General features: G+C 39.0%; 2 protein-coding genes across 2 annotated transcripts in view; both read right to left on the bottom strand.

The window, feature by feature from the left end:
- The window catches only part of LOC134573203 (histo-blood group ABO system transferase-like), a 134,816-nt gene that overhangs the window by 80,382 nt on the left and 33,555 nt on the right, over window positions 1–20,879 (bottom strand). The window lies entirely within an intron of this gene.
- LOC134573205 (histo-blood group ABO system transferase-like) overlaps window positions 6,632–20,879 on the bottom strand; it is a 196,678-nt gene continuing 182,430 nt past the window's right edge. The window contains exons 6-8 of the mRNA XM_063432787.1: window positions 19,658–19,693; window positions 18,099–18,233; window positions 6,632–7,908 (exon numbers count right to left, since the gene is read on the bottom strand). Of these exons, the coding sequence (XP_063288857.1) occupies window positions 7,212–7,908; window positions 18,099–18,233; window positions 19,658–19,692 (867 nt within the window). The 5' untranslated portion in view covers window position 19,693 and the 3' untranslated portion in view covers window positions 6,632–7,211. The remainder of the gene's footprint in view (window positions 7,909–18,098; window positions 18,234–19,657; window positions 19,694–20,879) is intronic.

Raw genomic sequence — 20,879 nt, 5'->3', positions numbered from 1 at the left:
AGAGGCAGGACAGAGACCTAAGGTAACCCTAGAGGCGCTGCAGAGTTCCACAGCAGAGACTGGAGTATCTGTACATAGGACAACAATAAGCCGTACGCTCCATAGAGTTGGGCTTTATGGCAGAGTGGCCAGAAGAAAGCCATTACTTTCAGCAAAAAACAAAATGGCACATTTTGAGTTTGCGAAAAGGCATGTGGGAGACTCCCAAAATGTATGGAGGAAGGTGTTCTGGTTTGATGAGACTAAAATTGAACTTTTCGACCATCAAAGAAAACGCTATGTCTGGCGCAAACCCAACACATCACATCACCCAAAGAACACCATCTCCACAGTGAAACATGGTGGTGGCAGCATCATGCTGTGGGATGTTTTTCAGCAGCCGGGACTGGGAAACTTGTTAGAGTTAAAGGAAAGATGATGGTGCTAAATACAGGGATATTCTTGAGCAAAACCTGTACCACTCTGTGCGTGATTTGAGGCTAGAATGGAGGTTCACCTTCCAGCAGGACAATGACCCCAAGCACACTGCTAAAGCAACACTTGAGTGGTTTAAGGGAAAACATGTAAATGTGTTGGAATGGCCTAGTCAAAGCCCAGACCTCAATCCAATAGAAAATCTGTGGTCAGACTTAAAGATTGCTGTTCACAAGCACAAACCATGCAACCTGAAGGAGCTGGAGCAGTTTTGCAAGGAAGAATGGGCAAAAATGAAAACACAGAAAATGCCAAGGGGGGTGAATACTTTTGCAAGGCACTGTATATGATTTGGAGCATAATGGAGCGGACTTTTCTTGTGCTTTTGGGTCAGCAGAGGTGTACATGTAATTCTGGCATGGAAACCTTCTTCATTTAGTACTCTCCTTCCCAGGGCCGTTTGAAGGAATTTGGGGGCCCCAAGCAAAATGGACAAGGAGGCCCCCCACAATCTCCCCCTCGTACGCACGCAAGCCTACAGGAACCACAGCATAGCCATACAGTTTAAGTTCACGCACATTTTATATAAATAAAAAAGGTTTACAGTGCAATTACTGCTGTTACATATACTGTGCATAAATAAAAAAAAATTACAGTGCAAATACTGTTGTTGCATATAATGTGCATAACATTTGAACATTTTGAACAATTGAACATTTGCAAAAAAACACCACTGTACCATAAAATCAAATATACATTAAAAAGTGCACAATATCTAAATCCAACATACTTAAAACACACACACACACACTAACAGACACACACACACACTAACAGACACACACTAACAGACAAACACACTCACACTAACAGACACACACACACTAACAGACAAACACACACTCACTAACAGACACACACTAACAGACACACACTCACTCACTAACGACACCCACACTAACAGACACACACAGGCACACACTAACAGACACACACTAACAGACACACACACACACACTCACTCACATTAACCCACTCACTTTTTTATTTTTTTTTATTTTACCCCCCTGGGGGGGGGTTTCTCCCTCTCCCTGGGGTCTTGTGGGGCTGCTGGGCGGTCGGGCAGTCGGGCGGTCGGGCGGCGCTGGCTCCCGGCATCACTCTGCGGTGCGCAAGGGAGCTGAGCAGAGTGCTCAGTGGAAAGTGCTCCCTCGCCAGCACCGCCCGACCGACCGGATTGTTAGCTAGCTGCAAGGCTAACAAGACATTTGCCCTGGGCATTTGGGGGCTGCTTTTTTTGCCGCCCCCTGGAAAGTGCCGCCCAAGGCAAATGCCTTGTTTGCCTCGTGGCTAATACGTCCCTGGTCGTTGTCTTGGGGCCCCAGGCTAGCTCGGGGCCTCAAGCAATTGCTTGGTTTGCTTGCCTTGTCGCGACGGGCCTGCTCCTTCCATAATTTCACCAGAAAATCAGGACAATTGGACAATTAGATGAAAGGCAGAAATCCTGTACTGTACATAGAATGTGGACAAAAAGACATGCATGGCTTTTTAGTGAAGTTAACGTTGATTTCAAATTTAAGCAAAAATAGCCAGTTTGGAGGCATAGTTGATTTGGAGTGTTTCCAATTCGGCTATTGTGGCCTTGAATTTGGAATTCACTTTTAATTTACTTGGATTCCCGACAATTCTCACTTTTTTTTGTAGATTTGCACTAAATTGCTGTGAAGTAGATTGACTTTCGGTTATTATCAAACGAGTTACCTCTGTTAAATTTCCTCTAATACTCTAATACCTTACCTAAAGGCTAAATCAGGTCAATTTAGGTGATTTTATATACTTTGAATAAACTTACTTAATATTCTTAAAAAACACCTTTCCACACATTTTATTTCTGTGGAGCTCTGCGTTATGTACATGCACACTGAGGACAGACTGGAAAGTTAATCTTTGTTGGAAATATCAAAGAAATTAATTACAGAGTATAGCATTCAAAACAATTTACAGTATACTCAAAACTATCCCCAAATAGTGTATCACAATAAAAATGACCTATTAACGACTACTCTACCAAATATTTTTTGTTTGAGAGAATATTAATATAAAAGATATTTAAAACAAATAAGGCATAGCTAGCACATTAAAAACACTTATTTGTATACAGATTACTTTTCATAAAAAAATTAAAAGTTCAAATAAATAAATAAAAATGTACACAACTTTTATTTCTTGTGTATTTCTTCATCTGTCATAGACATTTTTTGAGAAATGAAAAACTTTAGACTATCCAATTTTTTTCTTTATTCACAACATTTCCCACAGGGTTTAAATTTATATAATAAAAGCAAAAATGCAAGTTTTCTCATATACAATGGTCATGACAAAAAAATAGATAAATAAAAAGGTCAAAAAGCTAGCTTATATGTATTTGTAAGAACTCTGAAGCATTTGTAAGGACCTTATTAGCAGTAGAGCTTACTTTAAAAAAAAAAAAAAAGTATTTTCTACATTTGAGCATAATGCCCATACACAATCACTTAAAGGGACACTCCAGGCAGCTAAACAAGTTAAGCTTAAATTAAAGAAAATAAGCTCAAATACTTGTGGTTAGTTTCTTTTCGTTCAATTCTGTGCTCTCTGCCTACCTGTAATGTAAGTAATAAATTCCCATACAGCCCGTCAGCCAACCTCACTACCCACTGTTAATCCCTTCCTCTATAACCCCTGTCAGCCAATCTCACTAACCACTGTTAGCCACTTCCTGCCATCCCCTGTCAGTCAACCTCAATACCCGCTTTTATGCTTTTCCCCTTCATCCTCTGTCAGCCAACCTCAGGTTTACAGTTAAGGGTGGGGAAGGTAAGGGATATGCATTTGTTTTACCTATACAGTTCCTTTAAATGATATATTTCTAAAATAAAGATATTTAAAACATGCTGTTGCAATCTTTCCTTCACTGGAATGCTAGTAATAAAATGGTAGACTAAATGTATTTCTCGATTTCCCTGATTGTAGTAATAGTAGGACCCATTGAAACTTCCATTATTGTTTGAAAGGATTTTGTCAGCATATGTTTTAAGTACACTTGCAGATATAAAATCAATCACTAGTGGCTTCTGGCAGAAACATTAATTAATCTATAGGCTTGTTATTCTCCCTAGAGTATAAGTGAAGGTGATTGAGGCTTTTCTGACTACATTTTGTTATGCAAAGTACATAAGAGTAAAAACATTTATAGTTGATTCTAGCTATGCAGGGGTTAAATTAACTGGGTTTTATTTGTGTTTTTTTGTAAGTCTTATTTTTATTATGAAGTTTCATAAAAATACAGACATAACAATAATCAGCACGGGTAAAATGAAAACTTTAATCATTTAAGGATCATTTAAGGAACAGCAAATTAAAAACAGTAGTTTATTAATAAGACTATTCAGACAATCAGGTAATTCCACTGATTATAAAGTACTGAGACAAAAATAACAAGTATTAGGAACATTCATGCTCAATAAAAGGTTGCATATACATTTCTAAAAATAACATTAAACTTGTTAGGAAGTGGCAGTATCCCTCTGACATACCAGCTTCAAGAACATCAAGGCAACGTAAATATTTTAGAATGGAGAATGAGACCATTTTACATACAGAACCTCTCCATACCCTTCAAATTTCAAGGTCGAGGCTGGTGGACTCTCCTCTTTACGTCACACCACAGATCTATTGTGCTCAAGTAGGAGGACTGCAATTGCCATGGCAGAGCCTTGATTTTGTTGTCAGTAAACCAATTTTGAGTTAATTTTGATGTATGTTTGTTGAGTTTGTTTTTGGAAGAGGGTAGATGCTTTTTTTCTTGAAACCCTTCCAAGCAACTTGTAGTTATGTAGGTGACGTTGGATTGTAGTTTTGGAGACTTTCTGGCCTCAGGACGCAACTAACTTCTGAAATTTTCCAGCTGTGATCCTTGCAGAGTTTATTGCTACTTGAACCATCTTTACAGTGCATTGAGACGATATAGACACATGTACTCTTACAAAGTGCAAGGATTTGGGGAATGACTTACCCCCGTTTATAACAGGTATATACAGTACGAAATTCAATACATTAAAAACAAAAAACAATACAAATATAGTGCAGATGGTAAAAATATTTCAATAATTCAATAGTGTAAGGTCAGACCACTCACATATAATGGAGCTTATATACATTGGCTCCGTATATCAGGCGGCTATGCTCTTAGGGCAGCATCACACCACTCCTTCATAAAGATATATCCTCCAATAAAGAGAAAAAGAGACCAATATGGTGTAGTATGTCAATCAAATCGATAACTAAAATGAGGCAGATATTGAGCTCACCTTATCTAGAGCCCTATCGGCTCTAAGGTATATAGGTATAGTGCCACTATTGAGGGGATGGCACTTCCCCAAAAATGAATATTCCTGATGTTGGATAGGATATACTTAAAATACTAAAACAATTTATTAACAAAAAAGTTAAAAACAAAGTAATAAATACACTGTATCTGGATATCCAAGGTCAGCCAATACACGTTTCACTCTCATCTGAGCTTCTTGTGACTGAAGTGTGGACATTATTTATATTATTTATTTTACTGTTTTTAACTTGATCTGACTTTCCGCTATTAAATTATTGAAATGTTTTTACCATCGGCACTATATTTGTGTTCTTTTGTTTTTTTGTATTGACTTTCATACTGTATATACACCTGTTATAAACGGGGGTAAATCATTCCCCATATCCTTGCACTTTAGCGCTGCACTATAGGTACAAGTGTATCTTGTATCATTAGAAGGTGTTTATATTTTCGTGTTGTGTGGGGAAGAGGGTATCCGACATTAGAGTGTAGAGCTGCTATTTTCTATATGTAAAGCACTTTTTCTGATATAACACACTTACCTCGCGGAGGAGTTTTGTTCTAATTACATGTACTCTTACAGGTTGATTCATCACATCTCCAGTTGACTGGAACTTCTTAATTAGGTGGAAATGGGCATTTGCAATGCTTTTGCTATTTTCTTATAGCCATTTCAGATTTTGTAAAGCTCAACAACATTTTGCTGTACTGCACAGCTATATTCCTTGGTCTTACCCATTTTAATGAATGACTAAAGGAAATTGGCCTATGTGCTACCTCATATATATACCCCTGTGAAATAGGAAGTCATGGTTGAACAATTTCCTGTTCCTAGTCATCCATGTGTGCTAAATAATGTAAAATAGCAATGGGAATATACTTCAAATATATTTATCCCATATGAATTCATAGAGGTGCCAATAATTGTGCCACACATACATTTAACAAATATTTTTTTCATAAACCTGTGTTGTGTTTGCAATTGCTTGATATCAATAAGACCAGAGTATTTTTGTGTATTTCTTTTTAACAAAAGTTCAAATGTTTAAACAATAAAGACAAATTTCACAGCCCTGTTTGTTCATGTTTATTAAGGGCGCCAATATTAGTGGATACATAATGTGTTAAGAAGCATTTTTGCATAATTTTGTATATTGAAAATAACGTTCCAAACACCATAACCAATAATGCACACTTTAATGTTTAAGGTTCTGGGGGTGCCCTTGTGGTACTCAATGTAATAAGTCACACAATTGTAACTTTTTACCTTGGGTCCACTGGGCAACATTGCTCAGTATTTCAATACATTTAATAAAGCTAAAGCACCAATCCAAGATAATGATATATTAAAAAACTGCTTACTTTAACAGTTCTTTGTGCAAATATCCACAAATGTCATAATTGGCCTTGAATTTGCTTACTACGGGAAGCAGCGGTGGAACTACCGCGATCGCAGGGGTCACCGCTCCGACCGGGTCCGTCACTCCAGGGGGCCAGGCTGCCCTGTGGACCCCTGCGACCGGGTGCCTGCCGCCATGTGTCACGGCCCTGGCCCGCGCAGTAGAACCGCCGGGGCCACACATTAATGGGCCCATCAGGTGGCCCATGCTCTTAGGGCCACCCAATGGCAATAAATATCCAGGGGGCCAGGTCAGCGCAACCGGGCCCCCTGTGATGACGTCAGCCACTGGGAGGAAGTGACTGCCCTTGTCACTCCTCCCAACTTACACCGGAAGCCACGTGGGAACTTGGACTCCCATCAGACTGAGCCACCACTGGACCCCAGGGAAGTCACCCTACTGCACCTAAAAGGTAGGAAACAGGAGGATGACTTAAATATTTTGCATGTGTGTGTGTTAGTGTATGTGTGTCTGTATGTATGTCTCTGTATGTGTGTGTGCTTGTATGTATGTGTGGGTCTACATGTATGTGTGCCTGTTTGTATGTATGTGTGCATGTATGTGGGAATGGCGGGGACGTGTGGGGGCTAGACATATGGGGGGCCCCAGTGCAGTTTCTAGTTACGCTGCTGACGGGAAGTAGAGAGGCTAGGACCCTCTCATTCTAGTCAACACACTCTAAACTTTTTGAAAATGTTAATCCCAACACTGCAAGAGCTTTTGTTTAGCTCAGTGGAGTGTTTTCTGTGACTTGTACTTATCAGGTTTTTACTCTTGAAATCCAATAGGTGAACTATTACTGCCGATAACTTTGCAGTACTTTCCGGTGATATATGCAACAGTGCTATTGAATACTGAAGGTTAGGAGGGAGGGACAAAAAGAGAGCTAGATTTCTACAGTAATCAACAAAAATAATTATTTTAGTATATGGGAGGTGGGACAAAGGTGTCAAGGATAATATGAGGAATGTTGCAAAACCTTTTTTTAAATGCTGAGAGTTTTGACTGGCTATTCGTTTTTCTTTGATTTACCTTTTGAATCTGATTTCATTATAGTTTTTTGCAACAGTAGAAAATCTTCGTCTTTTAAGAAAGCCTGGGATATCCATATAGTTGCTCCATAAATATTCAGGTGAAAGGAGCTTCGTCGGTTTGTAATAAATAAAGTATTTGTTTAAATGGCTCTCTTCATGCCATATAGCTTCAATATTTTTCTTTTTGTCTGCCATTATGCCATCATGGCAGTAGTTGGTCAATTTGTATATTTCCTCTGTTGTACCCCCAAAGTAACCTGCTGCGTAATAAAAATCCCCCTCATCAAGTGGAATGTAGGCTCTGGACTCTGGACGCCGTTCATAAGTAAACTGTTGTCGAGATGCGTTAAAAAATCCAAAATGTATGGTTCCAAACAAATCACTTAAGCTCTCTACGCCAACATCATCCATGAACACAGAGTCAATATCTGCCACAGCCAGGTAGTCAACCTCATTGATGAATCTGTCACGAGTGTAATTACGAATCATCTCCATGCGTCTGAAGCAGATATCCTGCCACCTTTTGTACGTGGGAGACTTCAGAATAAATAACTGTCTCCCTTCACCAAGTTTAAAATTGTACTGGCGTACCTCCTCGACTCGGTCAGTGAGTATGTAATAGTTGACTTTATATCCTACCATGAAGAATTTTTCAGCTGTTTCAATGAAATTTTTGAGAAACACTACATATCTAAAATGCAAGGAAAGAGATATATAAATCAGTTTCAAATACAAAACGTTACTACAAAGAAATAAAATAACTGATCATGCTATAAAGAAATATACAATATTGAACAAGTTTGATATACAGGACTCCTATGATGAATAAGTATGCCCCCCAAAAATCCTAATATGAGGGTTCAAAGGGGATAACCCTTTACTTAAATGCAAAAGAATCCAAAAGAAACCACAATACTACCCACAAGGGGGAGCAAGGGTTAGTTATAACCTTCACCGACTACAAAATATTATTAAATCAAACTTGATTTTATTAGCAATTCTAAAATACCTACAGTAATCTCACCGCAATGGATTTATAGAGTGTATACAAGTCGATCATAAAATTATACAATCAAGGGGACATCTGATTCTGTAATGTAGTTTACTTGATTGACCAAATATCAAAAGGGAACATAGTCTACATTATGAGGCATAAATGATTAAGGGATATACACCACAGCTACATATTGTAGAAATATAGAAATTGTGACCCATTAAATCAATAATTAAATCCCAATGTCATTAATTGGAAATACTACCGGTATAATGCCACAAGACATTTAGCAAGTCAATGGACTGAAAAATTTTAATTCCTGCCACTAGTTTTCAAAAAGTACCTAGCTTTAAAAAAAATACCATATAGTCAATGTAAACATATAAGAAGAAACTGTTCAGAATTTTCAGTTTGAAAAAAACAGACACACTGCAAACACTGCACACACACTATGCACACACTGCACACACTCTACACACACTGTACACACTATACACACACTGTACACACTATGCACACACTGCATACATGATGCACACACTATACACACACACACTACTGTTATGTATTGAGGTTTATGCAGTCCACCTTCCAGTAGATGGCAGCATAGTGAAGTTATGCACTTGTTCTGTTGTGTTTAGTCTCTTTTGTGTTATGTCATTATGTGTGTGTACTGAAGTAAAGAGATGTTCTATTTTACTACAATGTCTGAGAGCCATTTGTAAATATATAACATGCTAATACACTAAACTGGCGACGAGGATGGGATTCCAATAAATGGACACTGCAGAATATATATACAGGAAATGAAATCAGCCTGAGTGAGGAAGTAAAACTTTTTTTTGGAATTCTTTTATCTACAAATATTTCCAGCATGGCTTCTCTGGGACACATGGAGGAATTTGATCTGGCTAATCCAGCCTCATGGGACTCATATGCTGACAGGTTAGTGTTTTTCCTGGAAGCTAATAAGGTGGTGGATGCTATTCAGAAGAGAGCTGTGCTACTGAGTGTTATTGGATCCAAAACATTTGATATTGTTCGCTCACTGATATCTCCTGCTAAACCACAAGACTATTCATTTGAAGAAATACTGGCACTGTTAAAACATCATTTAGCACCCACCCCATCTGAAACAGTGAGGCGTTTCCATTTCAATAGAAGAAATCAGAAACCAGGTGAAAGCATTGCAGTATACATTGCAGAACTGCGCAGGCTGTCTGAAAATTGCAATTTTGGTACCAGCTTAGAATCCTTGTTAAGGGACAGGCTTGTGTGTGGGGTGCAAGATGAAGCACTGCAGAGGAGACTGCTTGCAAGACAGAATTTAACTTTTATTATTGCACAAGAGGAAGCGCTCGCAAATGAGGCTGCATATGTCCATTCAAAAGAGATACAATTCTCCTCCAGCAAAGATAACTCACCTGAAATAAATCTAGTGAAGAAGACTGATGTTAAATCAAAACACTGTTCACCACACACTGATGTCACAGCTCCATTTAAAGGAACTTGTTATAGTTGTGGTGGAAAACACAGGCGTAATACATGTCGTTTTCGAAATGCAGTTTGCCACACATGTAAACGTACAGCTCACATACAGACAGTTTGCCAAAGTCAAGCCAGTGGAATTCAGACCAAATATAAGAATGTGAATAAAATACAAACCACAGCGCACTCTTTTAATACTCCACAAACCGTTTCAGATAGTGAAAGGACTGCAGTGTTTACTCAAATGACTATGTGAATAAAGTGGAAAATTCACCATCAGGACTGAAGGTTTACACTGAAATTGTGCTTCAAGATGTTCCGTGCAAAATGGAAGTAGATTCTGGGTGCGCATATTCTTTGATTTCAGAAGAGACATTTACATTGTTATGGCCTCATAATTCTCCTTCAATAGTACCTTGTGATATTCATCTCGTGGACTACAACAACAGGCTGTGGATGTTAAAGGGGCTTGTTTTATACCAGTAAAATATGGTAAATTCAGAGGACATTTACGTTTAATAATTACTAAGGGACAAAGAGCAAGTTTGCTCGGTAGAGAGTGGTTTGAACCCTTAGGAATTTCATTAACTGGAGTTAATAATGTATCCACAGATATTCTACAGAATGTGATTGATAAATTTAGTGCAGTTTTTGAAGAAGGTCTTGGCATGTTTAAAGGCCCTCCTGTTTATTTTGTATTAGATTCAAAAGTACCTCCAATTCGTATGAAGCCTCGCAAAATTGCATTAGCTCTCAGACCAAAAATAGATGCTGAGATTACACGTCTTGTGGAACAAGGCATACTTGAACCCATAACACACCCAAAGTGGTGTACACCCATAGTTCCGGTCATGAAACCAAATGGTGATGTCAGAATCTGTGCTGACTACAAATGTACAATAAATAAAGCGTTGCAAGAGCATCCCTATCAAATTCCAGCTGTTAATCAAATTCTTACTACTTTGGCAAAAGGAAAAGTATTTGCCAAGTTGGATATGGCTCAAGCCTACCAGCAGTTACCTGTGGATGATGAGGCTGCTGATGCACAAACGATAATAACACACAAAGGAGCTTTCCGAGCAAGACGTTTGCAGTTTGGAGTTTCCATTGCTCCTGGCATATTCCAGAATTTAATGGAGGACCTCTTATCTGGACTTCCAGGTGTAGTGCCTTATTTTGATGACGTTCTTATTGGAGCAGATTCTATACAGTCATTGGCTGCACAGCTACAACTTGTTTTACAACGTTTTCTTGATGCTGGTCTAAAACTTAAAAAAGAAAAGTGTGTTTTTGGTGTAAGCAGCGTGGATTTCCTTGGGTACCGAGTTGACGCACAGGGCATTCATCCAACTGACTCTAAGGTTGAAGCTATCCATAGAGCTCCGGTTCCAACAAACAAACAAGAACTGCAAGCTTTCCTAGGGTTGCTTAATTTTTACCATTCTTTTCTGCCTGATAAAGCCACTGTTGCTGAACCTCTGCATCGTCTACTAGATAAAGATGCTCCATGGAAGTGGACTGACGTTCATACTACCGCTTTCAGCGCTGCTAAAAAACTGTTGTCTTCTGACAGTTTGCTTGTACACTATGATTTGGAGAAACCGCTCAGCCTCACCTGCGATGCTTCTCCGTATGGCATAGGGGCTGTATTAAGCCACACTTTAAGAAATGGGGTTGAGGCTCCTATTGCATTTTATTCACGGACTTTATCAACTACAGAGAGGAATTACGCCCAAATTGACAAGGAGGCTTTAGCTATTGTGTCCGGTGTAAAAAAGTTTCTTGACTATTTGTATGGGCGGAGGTTTACTATTATAACAGATCATAAACCTTTACTGGGTCTGTTCACCAGTGATACTCCCACTCCTCAAATAATTTCACCACGCATGCTCAGGTGGTCCCTTCTGCTGAATGCCTATGATTGTGAGTTCAAGTATCGTCCTGGCAAGGATATCACACATGCTGATGGATTAGCCTTCTCCTGACTTCTTTGTTCCTCCTATGTCTGAGGTCCTCATGTTGGAATCCATTCCAAACCCTCCGTTACATGCAAGTGACATTGCTTGTATGTCTGCCAAGGATCCTTTGCTGTCCCGTGTGCTCAACTGGGTTTGGAGGGGGTGGCCAAAATCAAAAGTGGAAGACAAGTTCAAACCATTTGTAGTGCGCCAACATGAACTGCCTATAAAGGGTGCCTATTATGGGGAAACAGAGTGATAATTCCAAATGCAGGACAAGCTCGAGTATTGCATGCTCTTCATGAAGGACATCCTGGAATAGTTCGCATGAAAGCTTTAGCCAGAAGTTATGTTTGGTGGCCTAAAATGGATGAAGTTATTGAAAAGTGGGTGAAGAACTGTGTACCATGCCAATCTACTCGTCATGCTCCACCTAAAGCCTCAGTACATCCTTGGGAAGTGACTAGGTCACCTTGGTCCCGTTTACATATAGATTTTGCTGGCCCTTTTCACGGACAGATGTTTTTTTTAGTTGTTGACTCCTTTTCAAAATGGTTAGAAGTTGTTCCAGTTACATCTGCTACCTCAGTCACAGTCATAAAGATTCTAAGGAGGCTGTTTGCTACACATGGGTTGCCAGATACAATTGTGTCTGATAATGGAACACAATTTACCTCATCAGAATTCAAAATGTTCATGGCAAGTAATCTTATTCGACATGTTACTATTGCACCATTTCACCCATCATCAAATGGTCAAGCTGAGCGTATGGTTCAGACTACCAAAGACTCATTAAAGAGAATTATTGAAGGAGATTGGAATCGTAGACTTGCAAATTTCCTTCTGCAACAACATGTGACACCTTGCTCAAGCACCGGTAGTAGTCCAGCAGAGCTCCTTATGAACCGGCGTCTTAAAACTTGTTTGGATCGTTTACATCCTGATTTGACAACTGAGTTACAAGAGAAGCAAGAATTGCAATTCAATAAGAACTATAATGCTTCTACTGTCAGAGTATTTTCACCTGACAGTGATGTCTATGTCAGGAACTATGTTTCTGGGCCTAAATGGATACCTGCAAAAGTACTTATGGCCACAGGACCTTTGTCATACAAAGTACAAATTCCTGATGGTAGAATATTACGAAGGCATGTCGATCAGATTCGGGAACGAAGTGTGGAGATTGTGCCTGCTGCCGGTCCCAGTCATACTGGGTTTTCTGTGATATCAGATGATGTGGAACCACTGGATGATACAGGTCTCAGTTCTCCAGGAGTTGTTATTGAAGAACCAGTTCTGTGTGGTCCATCTGACAGAGCACAGGAAGAAGGGATGGGCACAACTGAAGGTCCAGGTGAAGCAGTTCCAAACATGGTTTTGGGGCGCCCAAGACGAAATATTAAACCTCCCAGTTATCTCAAAGACTTTGAGGTCTAGGGGGAGGAGTGTTATGTATTGAGGTTTATGCAGTCCACCTTCCAGTAGATGGCAGCATAGTGAAGTTATGCACTTGTTCTGTTGTGTTTAGTCTCTTTTGTGTTATGTCATTATGTGTGTGTACTGAAGTAAAGAGAAGTTCTATTTTACTACAATGTCTGAGAGCCATTTGTAAATATATAACATGCTAATACACTAAACTACACACACTGCATACACACTGCCCACACTATACACACTGCACACACTATACACACTGCACACACTATACACACTGCACACACTATACACACACTGCACACACTACATGCACTACAAACACTGCATACACACTATACACACACTGCATACACTATGCACACACACTATACACACACTGCACACTCTATACACACACTGCACACACTATACACGCACTGCACACACTATACACACACTGCACACACTGCATACACTATACACACACTGCACTAACTATACACACACTGCATACACCCTATACACACACTGCATACACACTATACACACACTGCGTACACACTATACACACACTGCATACACACTATACACACACTGCACACACTATGCACACACTGCACACACACTGTACACACTATACACACTATGCACACACTGCACACGCACTACACACACTGCATACACACTGCACACACACTGCACACACTACATGCACTACACACACGGCATACACACTATACACACACTGCATACACTATGCACACTATACACACACACTATACACACACTGCATACATTATGCGCACACTGCACACTCTATACTCACACTGCACACACTATACACACACTGCATACACTTCATACACTATACACACACTGCATACACATACATTTAAAAAAAATTGCAGTTGTTTTTTACATTTCAAAGTTGGAGAGGGGGGTGCCAAATAAGGGATCCGCCCCGGGTGCCAAATGCTCAAGGTACGCCCCTGTATAGAGGGGAGCCATGTTACTCTGTATATAGAGAGGAGCCATGTTTACACTGTATATAGAGGGAGCCATGTTTACACTGTATATAGAGGGGAGCCATGTTACTCTGTATATAGAGGGAGCCATGTTATTCTGTATATAGAGAGGAGCCATGTTTACACTGTATATAGAGGGGAGCCATGTTACTCTGTATATAGAGGGAGCCATGTTATTCTGTATATAGAGGGGAGTTTGGTCTGTCACTGTGAAGCAGGCGTAACCCTTACACTACCTGATCGATACAACATCATACCTGATGTTTTAAAGCACGTTATTCCAAACAATTTAGGAATGTTAGGTAATTTAAGCCCTTTATGGATTAAAGCAGACTCTGCATCAACTATGTAATTTTCCATGGGAGTTTTGCCATGGATGCCCCTCCGGCATGCCACAGTCCAGGTGTTAGTCCCCTTGAAACAACTTTTCCATCACTATTGTGGCCAGAAAGAGTCCGTGTGGGTTTTAAAAATCGCCTGCCCATTGAAGTCTATGGCGGTTCGCCCGGTTCGCCCGTTCGCGAACATTTGCGGAAGTTCGCGTTCGCCATTCGCGAACCAAAAATTTTATGTTCGTGACATCACTATATTCAGGTATTATTGAAAGGAGCGATCGGTAAAGCAATATAGTAGTCCAGGGCCCCAACTTTGAAGTGAAGGTATGCAAGCGTTGGCAACTCCATGTTATGGAATAACATAATGCATTTACAACCATCATTTTGGCAAAGCACTACAGGAGATGCAGTCAACAACATCTGGAGTGCTATCAGTTGTTACTCCTGTTGTGAAATGAACATTCCAAATCCCTAAAGTACTTCAGCTTGCTGGAGTGTTTTATGGGTGAACAGTGTGTCCTCTTTTTCTTTCCATTTTGCAAATAGTACAGATTTCAGTAGATTTGACACTTATACACATTAACCTTGTTACAACCCTCTGGCTGTTATTCATACACCGCTGTGGTGAATAAAGGGTTAAAAACCATTTATTTACTTACCTAAACCCAGCGCTGATGTCCCTCAAGAGGCAGCAATAGTTTCGAGCGGTGCTCCTCAACCCACACTTAGTCCAGGTTTTAGGGATTACCTGGGTGTGTCTAAGGTGTTTAGAAAAAAAAAGAAAAAACACCTTGGAGTCTACGGTGTTGTTAGTTTTATTTTTGTTTGTTTTCTAAACACCTTAGACACACCTGGGTAATCCCTTAATCCTATACTGTTAGGTGTGCCTTGAGGAGAAGGTTGAGGAGCACTGGTTTAGAGCACCTGCCTTGCAAACACTTATCTCTGAGCTGCGTTGGGAAGTCTGTGATTAGACAGCCACAGAAAGACTGTGGCTAGGTTAGAAAAGGAGAGATTGCAAAAAGTGTCAGCCAAGAGAACTGCAACGTTTGCAAGCTATATTTAAATATACCTCCAATAAAAAATGCATAATAAACTGCATACACATTTTCATTGGGGGTATATATTATTATTATTATTATTATTATTATTATTATTATTATTATTATTGCCATTTATATAGCGCCAACAGATTCCGTAGCGCTTTACAATATCAATTAACAGTAGCAGTATGCATTTTTTTGTTTGTTTAGTGGAGTGTCCCTTTAATCAACTAGGAAAATATTAGAATTTACAATACTACTCTGACATTTCTAATCTGATATAGTTCCCCACTATTACATTTAAATCTAAGAAAAATATAGCCCCAGCAGCTTCAATTGTTTTTTATCAAGGTAAAAATTGTGAAGGATGCTTCAATAATACAAATAAACTGATAGGGTTAATTTCTGTTTGTCTGAATGATAAGACCGTTGTGCGTTGCAAAGACATCACATACGTAGTTTTGCACATAACAAGAATATCACATATGTAGTCTTGGCACATGACCATCTTTTGTTCTCTCCTATTCTAAGTAGACCCTACCCCTACACCCCATATACATTTTATGTCAATGATTTGTTACATGCGCCTACCATGCTGTATGCATGGGCTTGCTCATTCTGTTAGTTAATCGTTGTCAATATTTGATTGGTAATCAATGAAACTCCGTCTAGACGTCATTGTATTGCATGTTGTTATAAAACCTTTTGTTCTTTTTAATAAACATTGGACATCTTTCTGTACTGACTTCCTTGTACATTACAAATAATGTTCCCAAATTCTTTGGGCATGGCATGGTCTGGATAGAACTCTACTTTGAAGTTCAGAGCAGAAGCTTGGTGATCCCCAAGGAGTATGTACCAACAGTTTTAGGGGATGCGTCCAGAATTCTTGATAATCCACTGGTGGGTGCATAACTGTTTTATTTTTGTGTGTCTCGCGGGCGGGATTACCCAGAATAATGAGCCTGGGTTGGAACAAAGAAACTCCCTCAACCACTACGGATGGTAATTGCACTACTGTAAGTGCACCCGCGTGGTGCTTTTTCAAGTGTTTTAGGGAAAGAGCCAGTGCTCTTTGTTGATAATATTTATAGAGAGTGTTTTTTAGTGCGTTATTTTATTTAGGCGATAATCATCCCTTTGTCTTATTTAGCGTTATTCCCTCCATCATTATAGAACTGATTACTATCATTTATTTTATTTTTTCTTATGATTCTTAGAGTCTTTTTTATAATAACTACTTATTTTATCTCTTATTTTATATAGGTAATTATTTCCTTTTTAAACAATATGTATATAATGTATATAATCATGGTTAAAAGTGAGATCATCTCATCAGTGGAATGCAGGCAGATGGAGATTAATTGAAAGGCACACCAAACTCCAGAAACTCCAACTTTTTCACTTTGAGGGAATTTGGAAGGATTTGGCATCTTCTGGATGCCTGCACAGGATGTGAACAACCAGTCCAAAAAGACGAACTAAAGTTGTGTATATGAGTTGCATTTCCTGATGATAATTTTATTTGCAATAATATTCCGTAAGATTTTAATTCATATATATCTACTTTAATGGTCTAAAAGATTTTGTAAAAATGTTGAGCTTTCTGTATTGATACTATGGACAGCGTCTATAAAGTACTAGATCCAATTGCAATTGTATCTCAAATTTATTACACTGTGGTCAGGTCAGTATAATATTGTAACAGTTTGCTACATATATATTGCCTTATCCTACTCTAATATTGGTTGAATACTTTGAAGGTGTACTTCAGCTCTGGACTGGGGGAAAGGTATTTCTCTATTTTTAAAGATATTTAGGCACTATACCCCAATTTTAAGTGCTTTATATGTTTTAGTGTAAATTATTTAAAGGACAACTATCATCAAATATTCACTTCTTGTTTTTAGAAGTTTATTGCATTTAATGAAAATTATTGATTTTAAAAAATGATGGGTGCATAGATGTTTTGAGGGGAAATACAATCACCATAATTATATTACCTTGTCTTCCATCTTTCAGAGGGGAGGGGGAGGAAAGACCCCTAGCCAGTATATCATGTATACACCTGCACACAGCATAAAATAATTCACTGGACCCTTTAATTAATATTTGGATCTGGAGAACCACAAACAATTTATATTTAAAATCTTATCACTGCACAGCAGCTTTCTCGGGTAAACACTGGGATCTAATGGACCCATACGTGCTTTTTGTCCTTTAATAGCACACTTGGCCAGTTAGGCTAAACTAGGTAGCCTAAAAGGAATCATAATTCTGTAGAAAATCTTACACCTTATCCTGCTTTGCAAAGTATGCCAAAAACAAAACACTGGTTTTGTTCTACACCTGGGAAAACAAAACATTGCATCTAGAACATTTCTAATGTCATTGCGGTTTCTTTGGAGTGGTCTCACTCTATGTAGAAGACTTCTTTCCAGTGTAGTTGCACAGATATTCAATTGCATTTTCTCGTAAATTGTGATGTGACAGCAGTAACAAATGGCGTCAGGCTCTTGTAAATTAGCCACATAATACCAAAGGCTTACCACCATGTTATCTGTTATTTTAGAAAATAAATTACAATTTTATATTAAAGTATGTTGAATTATTATTACTTACTTTTTAATGGCAAAGGTTGCAAGGCCAATGCGGACTCCTCGTAATTGGAACTGGGCATTCAATATATCACTGTTATAAGTACCATTCCACACAATAGGGGCAAGCCACGGTGTCATCGTCACCACGTCAGTTCTCCTGTGATATTGTATGTAAATACAGAATCTATATATGATATCACTGATTTACTGATTTACTGAATTCAGTCTTTGAATGATATTTCAGACTCAATACAGCAAAACTCAAACATTTCCCACAAATGTTGGGAACTTGTTTTTATTTGTTTTTAAAAGTTACATTTGACCCCAATGTTTAACGATATAATCCAAGAATGCTGTGGGAAATATGCAAATAAGTACAGGAATATTGTTTTTAATTGTTTTTATGTTGCATTTAGGAGAGCTGCCTTTGCAATGAATTTCATAGAGCTTTCCATCGATTTTGTTAACCATTCTTATTAAGTCAACTAATCAATTGGCAACAGATCACAGCATGCTGAAAGCATTTCAAGCCAGCAGGGCCATATGTTTGGTTATGATGTTTTTTTGGCCATGTTTGTTTAGCTGGGGAAAAAACCTTTTTTTATTTCATTACTAATAATAAAAAAAAGCATAATTCATACTAACGTGTTAACATTTTACTTAAATATATAATATTACGTATACATTTTGCAGTAAGAAATATATATCCATTTTCCTACTATTTGGTTCACAGATTAAGTAACCAAATGAAGAAAAAAACAGTAAAAATATAAATTACATTTATTAAATATAGATTGGGTTACATTTTGACTTGGAGTTCGAGTATTTGACCGATCATCTGATCAGGCCAAATTTGGATGAACTACATTCTAGTACAGGCATAGGCAACCTTCGGCACTCCAGATGTTATGGACTATACCTCCCATGATGCTTTGCCAGCATCATGGTTGTAAGAGCATTATGGGGATGTAGTCCACAACATCTGGAGTGCTGAAGGTTGCCTCTCCCTGGTCTAGTAAATAGCTTGAAACTTTCCCTGAAGCCTTAATTATACATAGGCTTCATAACCAAAATGTTGCACACGTATGGTGCCTTTCCCATAATAAAATAACCTCTACTGACAGTTTATGTTGCCCAGACTTCTTTTTATTCTGTTTAGTGTTTAGGACTGATTGCCGAACCCCAGGTTGGAGCACTGATTGCCTTGAGGGGGCCATGTTTGGGATTAGCATACGCTAATTCTGTGCAAAAATAATATTAGCCAGCTTTGAACTTTGTCCTGAGCTGACTAATGATGCTGTCGGAGGTGGAGTTACAGCTCCGTCAGCAAAGGGATTAATCTCTGTGCAGCGTTTCAAAGTGAAACTCACATACAGACTTCAATCACTATGACCATCAAATCAATAAAGTAGCCATGGTGCTTGGAGTAATTCAACAATTCACTAAAAATGTCAAAGTCCTACCGGCTATGCACATTTCATGGTTTATTCAATAAACTCTACAGTTCTTGTGCTTCTTTCTATCCATACTCTTAGCAACAATATAGAAAATCATAGTAAAGTTTGAATACATAAAACGTACGTGGGGTTGATAGCTCGGGGCTTCTCATACAACATTCTGAAAACACAAACAAAAATCGAATGAATATTTATAAAGATTTAAATCTATGATTAGTATAAATGAGGTGTAAACATATATTGGTTGGTGGTATTTTCCATATGTTTTAGTTTTGTAACAAATTTTAGCAATGAATAGAAAAATCGTGGCTTCAGTAAATTGAACATCACACACATTTGGCAGCAGCTCCAGGCCCATGCCTATGTTATAGGCCATAGATTTAATTGTATTTTTTATTTTAATTTTAACACTACTCACGTGCTCTTGTTTAAGTTGGAAACTGAAGAGGGATGTAGAGTAACACATCTTGTATTCCTGACCCTATAGTGAAAACACACCATTTAGGTGGCTTGCACCCCTCCCTCCGACCTTAGCCCCATCAGAAAGGGTTAAAACTCACCCTATTTTCAGCTATCCATGGGTCCGCCGACGCTGGCCACACTCCTTTGGTGACATCATCAAAAGTGTTGATTTTTAGCCAATCCAATGCTTTTCTCATGGGGAAAGCATTGGATTGGCTAAAATCAGCAAGGGGCGGGGCCAAAGGCTGTTTCGGCAAGTCAGCACCTCCTCATAGAGATGCATTGAATCAATGCATCTCTATGAGGAAAATTCAGCGTCCCCATGCAGAGCGTGGGGACGCTAAACGGCAGGGCGGCTTACTGTGCAGCCCTGAGCCAGGAAGCACCTCCAGTGGCCATCTTAGGGGTGGCCACTTGGAGGCTAGCACATCATTAAATGCATATATGCCAAGCTCACAGTGCTGTCTGCACAGTATGCCTTGGCAACTTGACGAGCATTCATGCCAGGCTGACCATCTAATTCTTTGTGCAGACTCGCTACCTTTTTGGGCATGTTTGTCCCTTTGTTCTGGTTAAGTGACTGACATAAATGGCCCACCCTTTTACCCCACCCACCAAAATCCTTCTTCACCAGAGACTACTGTTAGGGGGTATGGATTTACTTGAAAGATGCAAGCGAGAGATTAGCATAGGGTATGTGTTTTCTGATAGCTGTATCCTTTGAGTTTCCCTCCAGCACCAGATACATGATGATTGGGAGGTATAACTGGTTAAGTGTTTTCTGCCAATAAGACTCTGTGATTAGGCTCATCATAATTGTCAGCACCAGGCCCAATGGGCTCTTAATCTAGCCCTGATCACATAAACTACGTTTGTAGCAATAT

Source organism: Pelobates fuscus, chromosome 9 (genome assembly GCF_036172605.1).
Source record: "Pelobates fuscus isolate aPelFus1 chromosome 9, aPelFus1.pri, whole genome shotgun sequence".
NCBI classification, from domain to species: domain Eukaryota; kingdom Metazoa; phylum Chordata; class Amphibia; order Anura; family Pelobatidae; genus Pelobates; species Pelobates fuscus.
The sequence above is the reverse complement of the archived record's forward strand: the minus strand, read 5'-3'. Positions and strand labels throughout refer to the sequence as shown.